Raw genomic sequence first — 18725 nt, forward strand, 5'->3', positions numbered from 1 at the left:
GTGCATCTGATACATTGTTTGGTTCAGCGTTAGCTAGTGAATTTATTAGGCCTTTTGCTTTCTTTGAAGGTTCCTAAGGGAGCAGCAAACTTCTGAGCTTCTTCTACAGTTTTGGTGGCCCATAGTGGTCTTTTCTTGAGGTTTTCTCTAAGTGGACTTAGAGTTTCACTCATAGTTTCCTCAGGATTCTCCCTCTGAATCTCAGGAGTAGGATTTCTATCTAAGCTAGGGTTGGGAATATAGACTTCAGGATCTAGAGAGCTTTGGGCTCTTTTGAAGGCTAGGTTTTCTTCAAATATCACATCCCTACTTAGTTCAATATTCTTTTGACCAAGTATATATATCCTGTAGGCTTTGGAGGTTTCACTGTATCCTACAAAGATTCCCCTTTTTCCAGAGGGCTCTAATTTTAATCTTTTCTCCTTAGGTACATGAATATAGACAGGGCATCCAAAAATCCTAAGGTGGCTTATATCTGGTTTTGATTTAGTAAAAACTTCCTCAGGAGTCTTGTCTTCAAGATGAGAGTGAGGACATTTGTTTTGAATATATACTGCAATGCTAGTTGCTTCTGCACAAAGATTGATATTTAGATTCTGATCAAGAATCATAGCTTTGGCAGCTTCAACGATTGTCCTATTTTTCCTTTCTGCTATCCCATTTTGTTGAGGGTTGTAAGGTATTGTTAACTCCCTCTTAAGCCCTGAATTTTTACAAAACTCTTTAAATAATTCTGATGTGTATTCCCCCCCATTATCAGTTCTTAGGGTTTTAATTTTGTTTCCTGAATAGTTCTTTGTTAGTGATTTGAATTCTTTAAACCTATTAAGGATCTCTTCTGATTCTTTACATTTCAGAAAGTAGATCTAAGTTTTCCTAGAGTAGTCATCAACAAATATTACATAATACAGAAATCCCCCCAATGAATTTATAGACATAGGTCCACATACATCAGAATGAACTAACTCTAAAATTTTACTTGTTTTCCTAGTACTACTCTGAAAAGCACCCTTAGTATTTTTACTTAGGGCACATCCTGTGCATGCCCCTGAATGATATTGCTTTAGCTTAGGTAGACCTATGACAATGTCTCCCATTGATGATAAAGCTCTAAAATTTAGGTGGCCTAGTCTTCTATGCCATATTTCATTGGCATTTGTAGTTTCATGAATTAGGGCTAAGTTGGGCTTTGTGCATAGCTCATATAAGTAGCCTTGTCTTTGACCAATTGTATTAGCTTTCTTGATAGATGAGTTCTTTGGCCAAGCCAACACTTTGTTGTCCATGAAGGTCACTCTGTATCCATTGTCTTCCAGTGCTGATATTGAGACAAGATTCCTCTTAATGCCTGGAACATATAGCACACCTCTAAGTTGTAATGATACACCTGACTTTAGTTTGATGGTGCAGTTTCCAACTCCTTTGACAGGGTGTGTGGAATCATCTCCGATGGTTACTTCTTCATCATTCTCCTCTTTCATGGAGTCTAGTACTTCTCTGAATCCTGTGATGTGTCTGGATGAGCCACTGTCGATCACCCAGGAGTTCACTTTGTTTGATGCTTGATTTGTGAGTGCTGAATAGAGTACATACTTCTCGGAGTCCTCTTCCCTTTTCGATTTTCCTGTTTTGGCAAATGTGGCTTGTTTAGCTCTTTCTGGACATTTGGCAACATAGTGCCCAAATTTGTCACATCTGTAACACTGAATTTGAGAGAGGTCCTTCTTGAAAGAGTTCTTGCTGTGACGACCTTTTCTCTTCCTGAATTGCTTCTTCTTGCCCTTTCTGTCTGAGTTCGTAGTTAGAACTTGAAGATCTTCATCTATATTCTTTTGTTTGATTCCTTTCTTATTTTGCCTTGATTCCTCTTGAAGACAGTCAGCCTTTAGCCTATCGAATTTTGGAAAGTTATCCCTTGCACTGATGCCTTGGACGAACGTTTCGCAGATACTAGGCAACCCATCTAAACCAATGAGGGTTAATTCTTTGCTTTGGATCTCATATCCAAGGGTTGCTAGTTCATCCTTTAAGGTAGATATCTGCATGAAGTAGGCATTGACTGATTCTCCTTTTATATGATTTATCTCTCTTTTTAGAGCCAAGGTTCTACCGGCATTGGATATCTCAAAAGCGTCTTCAAGTGCTTTGAACATGTTGAAGGTTGTTTCGTGTTTCTTTATAATGGGCATAATATTGTTTCTTACCCCATCAACTATTATTTTGATAGCCTTATCATTTCCTTCTCTCCAACTTGCTTGATCAGGTTCAGTCTCAGGTTCTTTAGTTTCGTTCTTTACAAATGATTCAACTTTGTTATCTTTTAGAATCATTTGAATTCTGAATTTCCATGCGGAGAAGTCGTCACCTCCTGCAAGTCTGTCTTCAAATCTGATAGTGCTGGCCATTGATAGGATTGTGATGTTGAATATATACTTGATTGTAAAATTGAACAGCCTCAGGTTCGATTTAACTATAGCTCTGATACCATGTAAATGATGTTCAATTTACATTCAATATGCAAGTTATATTCTATTAACTAATTTTATTATTTCCTTAATGTATATATTTGACTATCTTCTTGTTTGTGGCAGGTGAGAGGAGCATTTAATATTTTCTATGTCCTATCTCACGAATGCCACTCAATATAAGTATGTAACAAATGGGGCACGGTCAAGCAATGCCTTGATCGGTCATGACCGATCAAGACATTACTTGATCGTGCCTCTTTGTTACATACTAAACAAATGCATGTTCAACGTTAATGCCAATCGGTGGGAGTAGTATTACAACCGATGTCTATCGGTGTTGGCTTTAAAATTGAACAGCCTCAGGTTCGATTTAACTATAGCTCTGATACCATGTAAATGATGTTCAATTTACATTCAATATGCAAGTTATATTCTATTAACTAATTTTATTATTTCCTTAATGTATATATTTGACTATCTTCTTGTTTGTGGCAGGTGAGAGGAGCATTTAATATTTTCTATGTCCTATCTCACGAATGCCACTCAATATAAGTATGTAACAAATGGGGCACGGTCAAGCAATGCCTTGATCGGTCATGACCGATCAAGACATTACTTGATCGTGCCTCTTTGTTACATACTAAACAAATGCATGTTCAACGTTAATGCCAATCGGTGGGAGTAGTATTACAACCGATGTCTATCGGTGTTGGCTTAATGCTAACAACCGATAGTTATCGGTGTGTTAGCCTTAACAACCGATAACTATCGGTGTAGACTAACACACCGATAACTATCGGTGATCTTCGTTATATTGCCACCTGATATATTATATGCAACCCGATATATATTAATCGGTGTTTTCATTAATCATTTATTTAACATTATTTATTTAATCGATATATATCTAAATACAAGATTTAATAGATCGATGAACATAATCAAAATACATAGTATGATTATCAATAGGTTGTTTATATGTGCAAATGTAGAATGGCTATTAAAGAAGAATTAATTGCTTGAAGGTTTTTATCATAGTTTTCGATATGATAAATGATTGAATGAGAGACTTCATTTTATCTCTCATTCAATCATTTATCTTACCGAAGCTATCATGCGTTAACACAGTTAACCATCAATTTGTACAGAAAAACTATGGACACGATTCTTTTCAGATGATATAAGTTGCATTAATTGCAGTTAAACCTTTAAAATCAGTATACATATTTATAAAAAGATACCTTCTTTTGATGACCAAGTATTTGACAAAGTATGGGAATTGAGATACAATTACAATTTATTACTAAAAAATTGTCTTTTCAAGAATGCATATAGAATTAGGATGTTGGAAATAATAATAATGTACTTATTTAATCTTTACTAATATCATCCACAGTACTTAAGGTGAACCTTGTTGTGCATTGGACTAACTATAGTAAAGAGCTGCCCAATGAAACGATCAAAAAGGAAAACTGATTTTGGAGCGTAGAACCTTTAGGGGAGTGAGCAACGGGACTGAACTCCCACATTCTAATTTACCAGATGGCAGTGAACTCTGCAACAAATTTTCCTTTTGGAGATGAACACTTCTAAGCATATAAAAGGCCAAGAACTGACTTGGGAAAAATTAGAAAAGTCAGTAACATCTATAAACAATTCAGTAAAAAAATATTAGCCAGCAGTCCAGCCACAAAAAAGATTTGATGTGGTTAGGTTAATTTGCATTCCTTTTAAATTGTATTCCTTATTAACACAATAGAGTTGTCCAGCAATCAAGCCACAGATTTGGAAGGAGAAAGCTGGTGTTAGAGAAGGCGATAAGTCAACCTCAATAGCCATTGCTTTCTTCTTCCTAGATGAGTTAGTTCCTTGGTAGTATTTGTTGTCTATGTTGTTTGTTTTGTTTTCATAATTTTTCTAAGTTTCATGTGTTCAAAAATTATCCGCAAGGTTTTGGACTTTTTATTAGTCAGTTCCTTCTTTTCATTTTTTTCACTCAGTTTACTCGCCTTAAGAGGAGGGGCGAGGTATATGGTACCTCCCTGCTGAAATGTCTCTTCATGGTGGTTATTTGAGATCTAGTACAGATAATAATGATGGTCGTCATAAATCACATAGGAGTGCTTTGGCCTTAGAAGAGAGAGCTGTCATCCTGGAGGATGCTACTTTTGTCAGATGGAAGGTGCAAACGAGGAGACTCTGTCCTACTCCTAGGTAACCAGCAGTACCACCATGGAATATATTTGCTATGGTTGGGTAATTTTGCATTCCTTCTATAATTGTATTCCTTACAAATATAATAGAGTTCTACAACAATCAGGCCACATTTGAAAAGAGAGAGCTGGTCCTAGATAAGGTGAAAAGTCAACCTCCATAGCCATTGCTTTCTTCTTCCTCGATGAGTTAGTTCCTTCGTAGTATTTGTTGTCTATGTTGTTTGTTTTATTTTCTCTATTTTTTCTAAGTTTATGTGTTTGCGGATAATCCTCAAGGTTTTGGGTTCTGCCAGTCAGTTCCTTCTTTTTATTATTTTGCTCAGTTTATTGCCAGCCCGGTTATCATTTAGTTTCAGTTTTTTTTCCCTTTTAAGGGCAGAGGCGAGGTATCAAGGCAGTGTCAACTGCCTGCTACAATGTCTCTCCATGGTGTTTATTTGCAGTCTAGTACAGACAATAGTGGTAAAGATGGTCATCGCATAGGAGGGCTTTGGCTTCAGAAAGAGAGCTGTCATCCTGGAGGGTGCTGATTTTGTCGAGGATGGAAGGGGCCAACAAAGAGACTCTGTCCAAGATAACCACTTGGCAAGTTCATTGAAAATCATGTCAATAATTTCATGGGGAATGATATTGAGGTGGAAGAACAAAGACTTCAAGAAGTTAGCATTTTCTTTGTTTGTCTCAGTAAGGATTTTATGCCCTCTAGAAGAAAAATTGATGAGTGGACTATGTATGTTTGGGCCAAAAATTAGAGCTTTATATGAATGTGTAAAATAACGAAGAAGAGATTTTTTTTTAATTGCTTTGTTAGTGACATGCAAAAGAGGGTTATTGCTAAAAATTCTGAAATGTGAATGTGTAAAATAATAAAGAAGAGATTTTCTTTATTTGTTTTATAAGTAATGGCATGCAAAAGAATGTTATTGCTAAAAATTCTGAAATGTGGAAAAATCTAATTTTAACCAATGATGGGATCCCACTGCTCAACCTAATGAAGGTACTTTTTATTCCTCTCCAAGATGGATTAAAATTTGTGATATTCCTCCTAATGTTTAGTTTCTTTTGCCCCATCTGTTAAAGTTGAGGATACTACGTCCTCTCTATCTCATATGAATGCGAGTGTTCTCATTTCCTTGGATATTTCTAATGAGTACTAAAATAATATTGTAAATCCATTGTATGGTAAAGAAGTCTGTTGTAAAATAAATGGTTTGGAAGGTCAGGGTTCCCTATTCTTTTGTAAAAAAGATGGTCATGTTAGGATGAACTGCCCCAATCTCAAAAAACAATATTAATCATGGGATTGAAGAAAAGAATATTAATAAAGTAGGGAACTAAACCATGGTTCCTATTAATAAATGTGTGGATAAAGAGGATATTAGTGGAGCTTTAGTCGCTTTTGAGCCAAGCAATAATCTTGAGGGTATCCTTAAAAATAATCATTGTATTTCTAGCCCTAATTCTATGGTTCTTGATGATTCTTTGAAAATGAAGATTTCTCCTATTCCTTCCTTATGGAGGCTTCATTAAATGCCCCTAAATCAATTCATAGAGTTGCCAAGCAGCCTTCTGCTAAAAGGCTCAATCATTTTGTTTGTGATGATGAGAATACTAATAATTCATCAACTTTACTTTGTATTAATGGTGGACTCAATGTTATGCCCCAACCTAAACTTGAGACATCCTATTAAATTTTATTTTTTTTCTCCATCGCTGATCATAAACTGCTGAAGATGTTTGGTGGCAGTACAAAATTCAAAACAATATATGGTGAATAACAATATAATTGAATTATTCCTACCCCTGCAATTCCTTTAAAAACAGAAAAACAAAAGAATCAACTTATAATTTAACTAGAAATCAAGGGGCAGCATATGAAAGCTTGTGACCATTTGAGTAAAATGGGGTATATAAGAAGATAATCAAGGGGAAAGAAGGGCAAATATATATACATTTGTGTTTCCTACATAGAATATGATTTTAAAGATTCAGCAATCTTGAGGATGAAACCCCTCATAGATCAGAAATTCAAGGACAAAAACCCTTAATTTCTTAATCAAATTAGTGGATGAAAATCCCTAACTTTAGCAAGAATATTTCAACACATTTGTACAAAGGAAATAGCTGCAAACTATAAGAAGGATTACAGCAGATGTTCAAAGATAAAATTTATACTTTTTTGTATTAAGTATCATAGAACGGCATTACAATATTCAAAAGTCCTGGCTGGAAAACACACAGCCATCTATCAGATAGGACTCACAGTATCAAAAAACCATGGCTGGAAAACCCACAGTAAATTTTATTTTATACTTTCAAAAGAATATTATAAATTTTAAATCTGAAATATATCAAAAATATAAAATAATATAGGTAATTAATTATACAAGCCCTATTGTGAGTGAGATATTTATTTAAGCAAAAATAAGGAAATTCTAAAATGGGGCATTACGCTCAAAGCGAGGGGGTTAGAGTTCCCCCTAGTTTTGAAAATTTATGTAGAGCGAAGGGAGGCCTTTCCAACCTCTAATAGTCTTGTTTTCCCTAATTAAAGTGGTCAGTTGGAATGTTAAGAGGGGTGCTTCTTTATTTCCTAATGAAAGTGGTCGGTTGGAATGTATTATGTTTGCAAAAAGTTAAATACATAAACTTTTCACTAACATGCATTCAAATTCATTTGGCCTGATGTAATGTCCCCACTTTGAAGTAGAATTTAATAATAAATAATAATAATAAAATTAAAATATTAAAAATAAAATTAAAATATAAAAAATATAATTAAATATAATTAAAGTTTAATTAAGTTAATGAATGGTCAAAAGATATAAAATGAAAAATTGTGACTCCCTCAAACATGAGATATAAAAGGGAGAAGAGAACCTCATTTGAGAGGTGTTAATTTGGGCAATCAGAAGTGCAGATCTAATTTAAATAAGAAGAGCAGATCTGATTATGAAAGGTTGTGTCCCTTTCAAAGGGCAGAAATATTGAAGAGTTGCACTATTTCATAGGGTGCTAATGGTGAAAGGGTGTGTCTCTTGCCAAAGGGCATACATGATGAAGAGGTGTAACCACTCCCTCACATTGAGAGATATAAAGGAAATCAAAAGCATCCAGTATCAGATCAGATCAGAACTGTTATTAAGTTGCAGGCAGTAACATCCTTGTTCTTGCTGGTATGCATGGGGATGTGCTTGATATATGAAGCCTGATAATGTTCTTACGCAGAATTTAATAGTAATATTAATATAGACTGCAATATGTATGACAGTCATACTTAATTTCATATACATTCATAGTACATGAAAGACTATTATATTAATGGCCAGACTTCAATTCATTTGCTAATACTTATGGAGGATGAGAATGATTTGTGCAAAGGGAAAGGCAGTCTAATTCCACACCAATCAGGTGGTCCCAAGATGGAGGAAGGATCAGTGATCCAGAAACCTTGAGGTAGTAGTCCCAAGATGAGGTAAGGGCCTGCATCTGGAAACCTTGAGGAAGCCTGTTTGTAGTTTGGTTTCTCAGCGCCCTAGCACCATAATTACTCCTTCCTTAATTAGGGTTAGGTAGTAACCAGGTTAGACCATAATATAGAGGGTTATGGTTTATAATATGAAGGAATAGTAGTAATAAACATAATAACATTTGGTAATGCATTCAATGACGTATGATAATGCTGATAACATGACAGCTTCCAAGTAGGGGCCATTACACCTGAATCAATCTTTTTTTGCTTCTGATCACTTTAAAGGTCGGGGTGGTACTATTATATTGTTAAATAAGAGAAAATGAGGATTTTGGTAGATTTGCAATTGATAAAGGCTTTTTCCCTTGCTCTAGAGTTGCTTGGGTAAGATTGCTTGTGAATTGGAAAGGTTTTGGAATCCACTCTATTTATACCCCTCTAGGGCTGACTTGTGGATGTGGCTGTGTTCAAGTTTTTAAACTAACTAGATTTTTGGACATGCCTTTAATGTAGTGGAAAGCAAAGAACATAAATTTGGTGGTATTAATTTTGCATGGAAACGAAATGAATTATTTTTCTGGTAAAATTTAATTTGGTTTATCGGTTATCCTTTGAAAGGCTGTAAGTAGGACACTAAAAGTGTTTGGTTTACATGGTCTAAAATGCAAAAAGGAAATAAGATTCTGCTAAAGATTGGATAGATTTTACAGTGATAGGAGTTTCTTTTTAAATTGTCTACAATGATACGATTGTGACTATTGTTACTACTGTTTCCTTATTTGATCACCATCCTATTGAATGTTCCTTTGATTTTGAGTTCTATGTTACAAGATAAATTAGCTTTTCAAGATCTTGTTAAGCTTTAAACTTCTCTTTAAAAAAACAAATCTTGTCTCGATGGCATTCGAAGTTTGTGGAACATATATTTAGCTAACGATAAATGTAAATCTTGTACCTTAAACTAGTCTGTGGTGGTCAAGTCTATGAGAAATTTTTAATGATTGTAGGTAGAGATTTTGCCAAAAGGATGGTCTTCCTTGTCAGTCTCCTTTGCAAGAGAAGGTTGTTCTCAAGCTAAGTCTTGAGATCCTCTTTTGCAAGAGATGGTTGTTGTTCTCAAGAATAGAATTAGATGTGATAATATTCTTAATGCCAAAGGTTCTATGATTAGGTTTAGACTAAACTGGTTGAAACTTCCAGATAGGGGCTCTAAAAAAATTGATTTTAAGAATGGCAAAATTGCTAGATAATGGACTTCTGGTTTTAATATTGATTGAGAGTTTATTGAATTGGGGTGAAGATTTTACATGCATTTATCAACTTCTTCAAAGATCTTTTCTCTTAAAGTGGTGAGGACTCCATGATCCTTAAGTGGGGGGAGGTTATTAAAAAAGTTGTCCCAAAGAAAGTTAATGCCTTAGATGATCTGAAGTTCGATATGCCATTCTCTTCAAGCTTATGAAGGTCATTGAATCTTTGAGCAATCACAAAGCTCTTGGTCTTGATGTTTTTCCTACAGAATGTTACAAATATAATAAGGATTGGATTTCTCCAATCCTATTGCAGCTTTATAATGAGGCTAATGATGTAGCCTCTCTTGGAAGTGATATTAATAAGGATATCATTTAATTGATTTCAATAGATAGATAGACTTTCTTTAGTTAAAAACTGGAGGTCTATAACTTTATTGAATGTGTCAGAAAATATTTGCTAAGATGATTGCTTTCAGACTCAAATTGCCCTACCCAAACTGGATTTGTTAAAGGAAGATTCATCCTACAAAATCTTATACCAAGCTGAAATGGTATCTGTTGGGGTAAAGATTCTAGGCAAGATGTTTGTATGGCATTATTTGAGATGATGGTTAACAAAAGACGTGTCTCAGATGCCAGGGACACATTGCAGGGACCAAGACATGTCTCTGGTACTAGTGACGTCCCCAGAGATGCACCCAAACGCAGGCAGCTCGGCAAAAAGAATCCCAACATCTCCTCCCATCTCCCGTGGAAAATGAGATATCTACTGCTGGAAAAAGAAGATCAAACAAAACAAAAAAATTTGCTAAAACATGCCAATTAAAACCTTAAACAGGTCGATTGCTTGAAGTCATGTAATTTCCACGATCCATAATGTTAGTTCTTTACATTTCTGCTCTCTAACTATTTCTTTCATCCTGATGATGGATCATGTAGTATTATCCAAAACGTTGATGATGAAAACAATGAAAAGTATCACACATGGCTCAAAACCAGAAGTAAAAAGGTCAATTCCTGTAGTTTTGATGCATAAAAAACCATTTTTTATCTACACACGGAACACGTGTAATTTTTTTCCTAAGCATTTTATTTTCCTTGCCATCACTTGGTCTCCTTCTATAGGCGTGGGAAGTCTTTCAATGCAGGTCTACTATATTTTTTATATTACATTAATAAAAATGGCGCCTCCGTGTAACCCCATCTCCTATTTTGAAAAAGCTCATGAAAGAATTGTGTGGGTTTATCTTTACATTTATGAAGTCTTTGAGATTTGCTGAAAAAAATTGTAGGTTTATAAACACTTTGTTTACAAATGCTAATTTTCGTATTAGTGTTAATGGGGAATTGTCTAGCTCTTTTGATCTCTAGAGATCTATTAGGCACAGTTGCACTTTAGCTCCTTCCTTTTTTGTAGTTGTTGCTCAGGCTATTCATTAGGTTTTAAGGCACTCCTGTTCGGGGCCTCTGGTCATGGGACTCTCTTCCAAATGATTCTTTGATTGAGTGTCAGTTTGCAGATGATATAGTCCTAGTTCTTGTTCTTGTGAGAATATCTTCACGAACTTGAAAAGCAGGCTAGATTATCAATGTGTTACTTCTAGATCTAAAATTGCTTTTCACAAATCAATTATTTTATCTCGGAAGGATAGGCCTCCTTATTGGATGGTTAATAAGGTTAGGAGCGGGGTGGACCTTTTAAACAAACTAGATACCTTGCAATTCATTTTGTTGTTTCTCCTTCCTTGAAAGGAATGTGCTCATGGGTGATAGAAAAATTGTTAAGAAAATTCCCAAATAGCAAGCTAGTCTTTTGTCTATTGCTAGAAGGTTCCAGGTCTGCCAGAAAGTATTTTCTTCATTTTCCTTGTTCTTTTCTTCTTCTTGGTTAGTGTGCTCTTCTCATTTGAATCAACTAGAGAATTGTTTAGATCTTATCTTTGGTGATGGTAAAGATGGTGAGAAATGGCACGTTGTTGATTGAAATATTTGTTGCAGACCCAGATTGAAAGGAGGCGTGGGGTTTTAGAATTTGTTTTTGCAAGGTGTACATCTTGCAGTCAAATGGGTTCTTGAGGCTCTTGAGGGTTGTGAGACTTGGAAGGTCCAGGTAAGAAACAATATTGAGGGTTGTTTTCCTAAAAGTTAACCATTGTAGAAGGGTCTTGATCTGATGGACTTACTGTTTGGCAACTTTAGCAATCATATCAGAGATTCAGTGATTTTTGGCTCCATTTGGAAAGCTTGGGAGATAGCCAGAAAATATGTTGTGGATTGGAATGTTAAGGATATCAAAAGTGATCATTTTTGCCTGTTTAGATCTATATGGTGGTCGATAGAAATTGATGGCAAGTCCCTTGTTCTGCTTGGGGGATAATCTGCCCTTGAACGGTTTAAATTTTTAGTAAGGTATTAAAGTATTTGGTCACATTATCAATTTGAACAGGGTTGTCCCATGTGGATGCACTCAAGAGTTTGTTTGATTTACCTGATACTCAGAGAACAACTTACTCCTCAATTATTTCTAATATTGGTGTTGATCATCCAGTGCTGAAAAAGAATTATTATTTGAGATCATGGTATACTTTCTCTTCAAACTATGGTGAGAAATTGTTAGATGCTACAATTAAAAAAGTTTATCTAATGCTCTCTGATGTTGATAAACTCCATGTTCACTCCAACTCCCTTTAGGAGGTGGATGAATCTGAGGTTTGATGGATAATCAAGCTTGGCATTATTTGGCCTAGTGTCATTAAGCCATAAAAGCCCTCCTTCAAACGGTTTTTTATTAGGAGGTGGTTGGTTGAGAGTGAAATTCTTGGGTCTGGTAGGAATTTCTCTTAAATGTGGGTTTGTGATCCTTTAAGCACCTTTTATTTAAGTGCCCTTTTGTCAAAGCTGTTTGGAACTGTTTTGTGCCTTTTTGAGCCAAATGGGCTGGGGTTCAATCTGTATCTTGGTGGGGTATTTTATTTGATTGGAGAACTGTCATTAAACCAAGTAATTTCGTCAAGAATGATTCATTCTTGTCTACAGAAATATTATGGTTTTTGTGGCCTAATAGGAAAATGCATGTTTTCCGAGAAAAGAACTGGGCAGTTGCAGACTTATCTCCAAAAGCTACTTGCACGTCTGTGGGCAGGTGGATTTGTCTGAGAATGGCATCAAGTGTTCCATTAATAGTCACTTGATCAATAAAGGTAAATTTAAAGGGGGTTGTGCAGTTGCGGCAGGTTCTAATGATCCTGGTAACTTGGTTAACATCCTTGCATCCCTTTCCAAAATGTTGGGTCAGGAATTGCCTCAAGTACAATGTAGTTGACCTTGCTTAGAAGCTCCACAGAAATATCAAAGCTGAGGAGTTGGAAGAGAAAAATAAGAAGAAAGATGCCGTTGTTTAGTTTTTTATATTGAATTTTTTTTTGAAGACTCTCTGAGCTTTGCTAGTCTTTGTTGTTATGGTTTATGAATATTTGACTGTTTTGGATACTTCTTATAGGTTGGTAATATGAGGGCTTAGAGCCTTGTTACTTATTTTGTTATAATTTTCAACATACAATTTCATTTCATTGGTATTAAAGCTGCTATTTGAGCCATATTTGTAGGTTATTTTCCAATATTTAAAAAACAATTAGACAATGTAAGTAACATATCTAAACAGTTCCAGGAAAATTCGCCAGCAAACCAACAAGGCTATAAACAAACTGGGGTTAACCTTGTATTGCTTGCATTCCTTTGTACCATAATAGTGTTCTCTACCTTGTCAACTGTTCTCTCATATACATCATCTGCAATAGATTATTTTATTTGTTCTACTCCCAAACTTGGAGACCAACTTACCAGGGGGAGGTTTTCCCTGAATCTATTCTTGTAAAGCTAAAGCACTTGGCAAATTTGTGTGGTTACCAATTAGCATACTTTGGTAGTTTTGTTACTGAAACCAATATATAAGGCTTCCTTTGCCAAAGCAAGTTACGAAAGCCAAAGGCCTTGTCCTTTAACCTCAAACAGCATCAAATTCTCACGCAATTCTGAGTTTGACACACTGAAAACAACTTATCACAAAGTTCAATTTTATCCATGGCTATTGTGGTATTTCACAATGTATTGCACTTGTTACCAAGTTATTTTAGGTCCACTTGTTGCGTCTGATATCAAAGCTTCAGCTGGCATTTGGCACACTACAAGTAATGGAGAAGTCTCATGGGTAGGGCTAACAGTCCAAGTTTTGAAGCCCCATCTGGTCCAATATAAGGTGACTTAATCCAAGAATTGTTAACATGAAATCTCCAATTAAAAGAGGAGTGGCTACTGATTAAAGAAAAAAATTCTGGCGGCAGATGAAGAGGAGGGTTAAGCGTATCCAGAAGCTAATAGCATACATGCAGTTAAATTCAGAAATGTTATGATTACTTTCAAATAAAAATAAATAAAATTTGTGGATGGACCACAGTCCACCTGGTGGTCCTGAGAGCATATAGCAGAGCTGAAACAAGATATCTCATGGGTCCATTTAACTGCAAGAAACTCCTGAATTTTGGTGGAAGCTGCCTGGTGAAAAAAAATTAGGAAGCACCCTTCATGGGACCACCCCACAACAAATCCCGATTATGATATTTAGTGCACAACACGTTTTGTTCAAAACAGGCCATAATATTGCCTAAATAGACAAACCATGTAACTTCACATCCTGAACAATCTCTCCACTCCTTCAATCATGAAATCAGAAGGTAATGACATCCACTTAAAGCTAAAATTCACTAAGATTATGGTAACTTTGTTAAACAGTCCTGACTGCTATCCTAAATACTTGTCTTATATACAAACAGAAATCATATGTATCCAAGTGCAAATCATCCAGAAATCAATGGATTAAACTAAAAAGTATTCTAAGATACAAAATATAGAAGAATATTCTCATTGCCCAGAAACAGAAAGCTTGGTTAGGGAAACAAGAGAGTTCTACATTACTTTTGAGAACACTAAGAGGAATCTCACTCCTAAAAGAACTAGACTGTGTAATGTCACGGGAAATGAAAGATATGTACATTAAAACAGAGATATCTAAATTTATTTATAACATTCGAATTATTCACAAAAAGCCAAACGGAATTTATGGGAGATAAAATAGGATTTAACTAGATTCATTAAGTCTTATCTTGGAACTAGAAAGCCTATTCCAAGTGCTCAAGTAAACATAGGCTTAAAATAGTATCAGAAAGCAACTATCTAGCTTTGCCACTATAAAGCTAACGGGTAGAAAATTAAGTAACTCACCCTAACCATTGTTTTACTTATCACCCAAGCTTCAAGAGGCACCCCTAATGGCTTTCTTGAGCTCTTCACTAACATCCACTGCTGAGTTCCCTGTACTGGTTGGAAAATCATTGCCAAAAGCACCATTTGGTGCCTTGCTCTCCCTTTTGGAATTGTCTCTTGTGCCATTCTTTTTCTTGTCACTTTCTCTATAGTTTGCTTCCCTCACTTTGTCCTTCTCGGGCGCTCTTTCAAGGGGCTTCTGCCATGAACTGGCCTCTGCATTAGGAAAATTATCATTGGAATTTCTAATTCCCTTGTGTTCAAACTCAGAACTCATATCCTCCATAGTTTTCTTCAACACTCTGTTTTCAGCCTGAAGTATATGAAGCTGTCTCCTCATCGAGTAGCAAATGCCCGTGATATGAGCAAGCTCATTTGCCTCCTCCCTTAATACATGCAACATCAGATTTTCCAACGTAGGCTGCAAACCGACAAAAGGGCTTCCCTTTCTTGCACTTCTCATGTGTTCAACATTCTCAATACTAACCTTCTCCAGAAAGAGGCAAGGCAATTTAAGGTTTGAAAAGCCAGATTGATTGCCTGCTTCCCACCCGTTGAGCAAATCAAGAGGTAGCTTGACCCCCCACCTGACTTGAACAACAGCATGCTTTCTCACAGGGAACTTGCTGTGTGCGGTCAGAGACAAACCCTCTAGCAATTTTTCGGCACCCACAGATTTCAATTCCTTCAAAGTTTCCCCAATCTGATACTTGTGTGACGATTTCTTTTCAGCCATATTTAAAGCAAACCCATTTTTATTTTCTGATAGTTTAGGACTTACTGTGCCATTTCCATTTTCCATGTCACTATCCTCCTCCCTACCTTTTAAGCTCCCATTCTCGAACCCATTGAAGTTCATCTGAAACCTCGATGGGGTTGCTTCTTTTGAATGTGAAGATTCAATTAAATCAGATTTAACTGCTTCTGGTATAAAAGGAGCTTGAAAGTGCTTTGGCCCAAACAAACCATCTTCCTCGGATTGCTTTGTGGGCAATACAAGTGAAGATCTGACAGACTTTTTAATTGTGAAATCGCCGAATTGGGGTTTGAAGTTCAAGAAAAAGGAAGGATTTCCCCTACCTAAAAGATTAATTTCTGCGGTCATCGCCAAGGCAGCCCCTGAAGGAGAACCCCACTCACCGATTCCCGTTTTGAGCACCATACTGAAAGGATTCCATGTATCATTAGGCTTGTAAGCGACTTTTACAGCAGGGCCTGCGTCCCAGAAAGTACCCAAGTGCAAGCACAATTCTTTGCTATCTCCTGCAGCAATCCCAGAGATCAACGGTAGACCTAATATGTTAATGGGAATCTTAGCCCTAACCAGCGGCTTCTGCCCTTCTCTCAGCTTCAAAGAAGCCTTCATGGTTGATGTGACGTCAACTGCTCCTGTGAATACAATCACTCCTGCATTAAGCACGATTATCCATTGCTTGCATGCATGCAAATCCAAATCGACTTGCCCATGCGAAGTTACTCGATTCAATTGAGATTAGGGTCATTTTTCCATTTGGAAGCTCTCGATTCGCGCTTCTGCAAGTTAAAAAAAAATCCCCGTATATGCTTAGATGCCCGGTTTTCTTCTACCGACCTAACCAGGTTAAACCTATCTATTTGACAACTGTAAAAATATATTAATCTACTCAATTTTGTATTTAATAAAATGAAAAATAATCAAAGAGTTGACTTGTTTCAATGAGAAAAAACCTTTTGGCGCTCATATTAAATGAGCAGAGTCCTCGCCCGAAGCATGCAGATCATGTGGCTTCTCCGAATTCTTTGTATTTAATAAAGGGGGAAATTATTTAAAAGTATTAAGGTTTACAGATACAAATATTTATATGAAGAAATTTTTTATTTAAGTTATATAACAGATATCAAGTTTCCACAATCCATAAGATATTAATCTAGAGTGCTTTGAGATTAGCTTCTTTGGTTTGATTCTTGGTCATCTTCTCATTTCTGTATGCTCTCTAGTGTGATCCGAAATGTTGATGCAAAAAACTCATACACAATCTAATCGGGAAGCACTCTAGATTAATTAAATTATATATTTTTTAGTATGAGGAATTGTTTGATTACATAATTTCGTGCACCCATAAATTCTAAATGCTACATTAGATTTTGATGATATTTTTTGTTGTCTCTGCATGTGACTTAACTGTTTATAGCTATTGTTTGGCTTTTGGGAAGTAAAGATACACTCCGGGATCCATTATGAGTGTAAGGGTCAAAAAGTACACTTTTCAAAATGTTGCTTTAAAAATGTTCCAATAGCCGTGCACTTAAAATCGCCAATACCTATGCACAAATGCCCCAATAGTCGTATGTTATGGGTACCAATAAAAATGCACAAATGGGTCAATTATGGTCGTGTGTAATTTATTAATTAGCTTTTTAAAGTTAGTAATTGGGGGGTTGGGTGTGCAAGGAGTGAACGGTTATTGGAACATGAATAATAATCGGTGCTCTTCCTCTAGTCCAATTTTTTTATAACATGAGTCAACCAAAAGGTCAATCGGGAAGAGAGAATTGATGTAGAGGCTTATATGGGACAAACCCAAAGTCCTTAACCAACTATGTCACCTATTCAAAATATTTTTATTATATGTTATTTGATTAAAAATTTTAAAATATTATTTGATAATTTTTAAGAATTTAATAAATGTGATAATTTAAGAAATTTTCTATTATTTAAATTTTTAAAATATATATATTTTAGTTTATTAATATTAACAATGATTTTAAAAGACATTTAAGAATGGTGTAATAGTTATTAATTTAGATTTCTTTTTTATGGTATGTACTTTTCTACATTAACATATTGAAGCGATAGTTAAGTCTTTAATGTTTTTGTATTTTATTACGTTTTAAGAAATTTCAAAGTAGGTGTAATTGTCATTCAAATCATTTCCTCAATTCATCTTTTAGAAATGACATTCATTGGGGATTTTTATATGTTTTTCTCACTAATTTCAATATGTGGCTCTTAGGTTTAGTAATATTTATTTATTTATAGATAAATGTCACATATTGTTTTTTTGCTTTGTTTTTTTGGCATTTCAATTATAAAGTTATTTATGAATTTTTTATCTTAATTTAAAACCTATCACTTAAATATTTTTGTGTAGAGGTTGAGATAGATTTGATATAAGAATATTTTACTTTTGGGTCAATACTCTATTGATAAATGGAGATTTTTTATACCTTTTAACATTGTACTTTGAAGGAAGTAGTGATTAAATTGCATCAAAAATGTTCGTAATTAATAGACAGTAAATTTATAGCACATTATAAAACAATTGAAGCTCAATTTGTGATTGTGTTAAGTCTAGTTATTGATGAGCATCATAGGGTTTTCTTAATTTTGGACTAATGAAAATCAACTTTATCATTGGTCAGATCAATAACAATATCATTAACAAGTTTCCTAATATTGAACAACTTTATCTAAAGTCAAAATTTGTGGAAGGCTCATTGTCCAAACAGGCAATACTTAATTATTTTAAACATCAAATTGTTCAAATAAATTTTATTTTAGTTTTGTGTAGAAAAAAGAAATCTATTTATCGCTTTTGTGCCTGAATTAAGTGTAAAAATCTTAATGATTGTTTAATTGTTGTGTGGTTTAATGGATTTTCATAATCCATATTCACGGTGTGTTTGAAATAGTGATGTAAAAATATACCATAAAATTTACTATAAAATATCTTCTATTCGACAAAATAGATTTCTTCTATAAGAAAATATTTCTCTCTAGTTTTATGGTTTACTTTTTTAGAGAGACAAACTCATAAGACTGAGGAATTCATGGAGTACAACACGAGGTGTGTATGTATTTTGTTCATATTAGAAAAAATGTTAGCAAAAGTTTCTTGTTTCTTGGTAATGTAAAATACAATTAAATGGCACCCACAATTCATTTTAATTTTTTAGCATGCAAGACTCGTAAAATTAGTTATTTTAATTTAGCTAAACCAAAAAAAAACTCTCCCAA

General features: G+C 35.0%; 1 protein-coding gene across 1 annotated transcript; it reads right to left on the bottom strand.

Annotated features, from left to right (window-relative positions):
* Window positions 1-14454: 14454 nt before the first annotated feature.
* On the bottom strand, window positions 14455-16325 carry LOC131029445 (uncharacterized). Its single transcript, XM_057959933.2, has one exon. It carries the CDS (start codon window positions 16092-16094, stop codon window positions 14718-14720), a length of 1377 nt encoding a protein of 458 aa, XP_057815916.2. The 5' UTR covers window positions 16095-16325; the 3' UTR covers window positions 14455-14717.
* Window positions 16326-18725: the final 2400 nt, after the last annotated feature.

The sequence above is a fragment of the Cryptomeria japonica genome, chromosome 4 (assembly GCF_030272615.1).
Source record: "Cryptomeria japonica chromosome 4, Sugi_1.0, whole genome shotgun sequence".
Taxonomy (NCBI): Eukaryota; Viridiplantae; Streptophyta; class Pinopsida; order Cupressales; family Cupressaceae; genus Cryptomeria; species Cryptomeria japonica.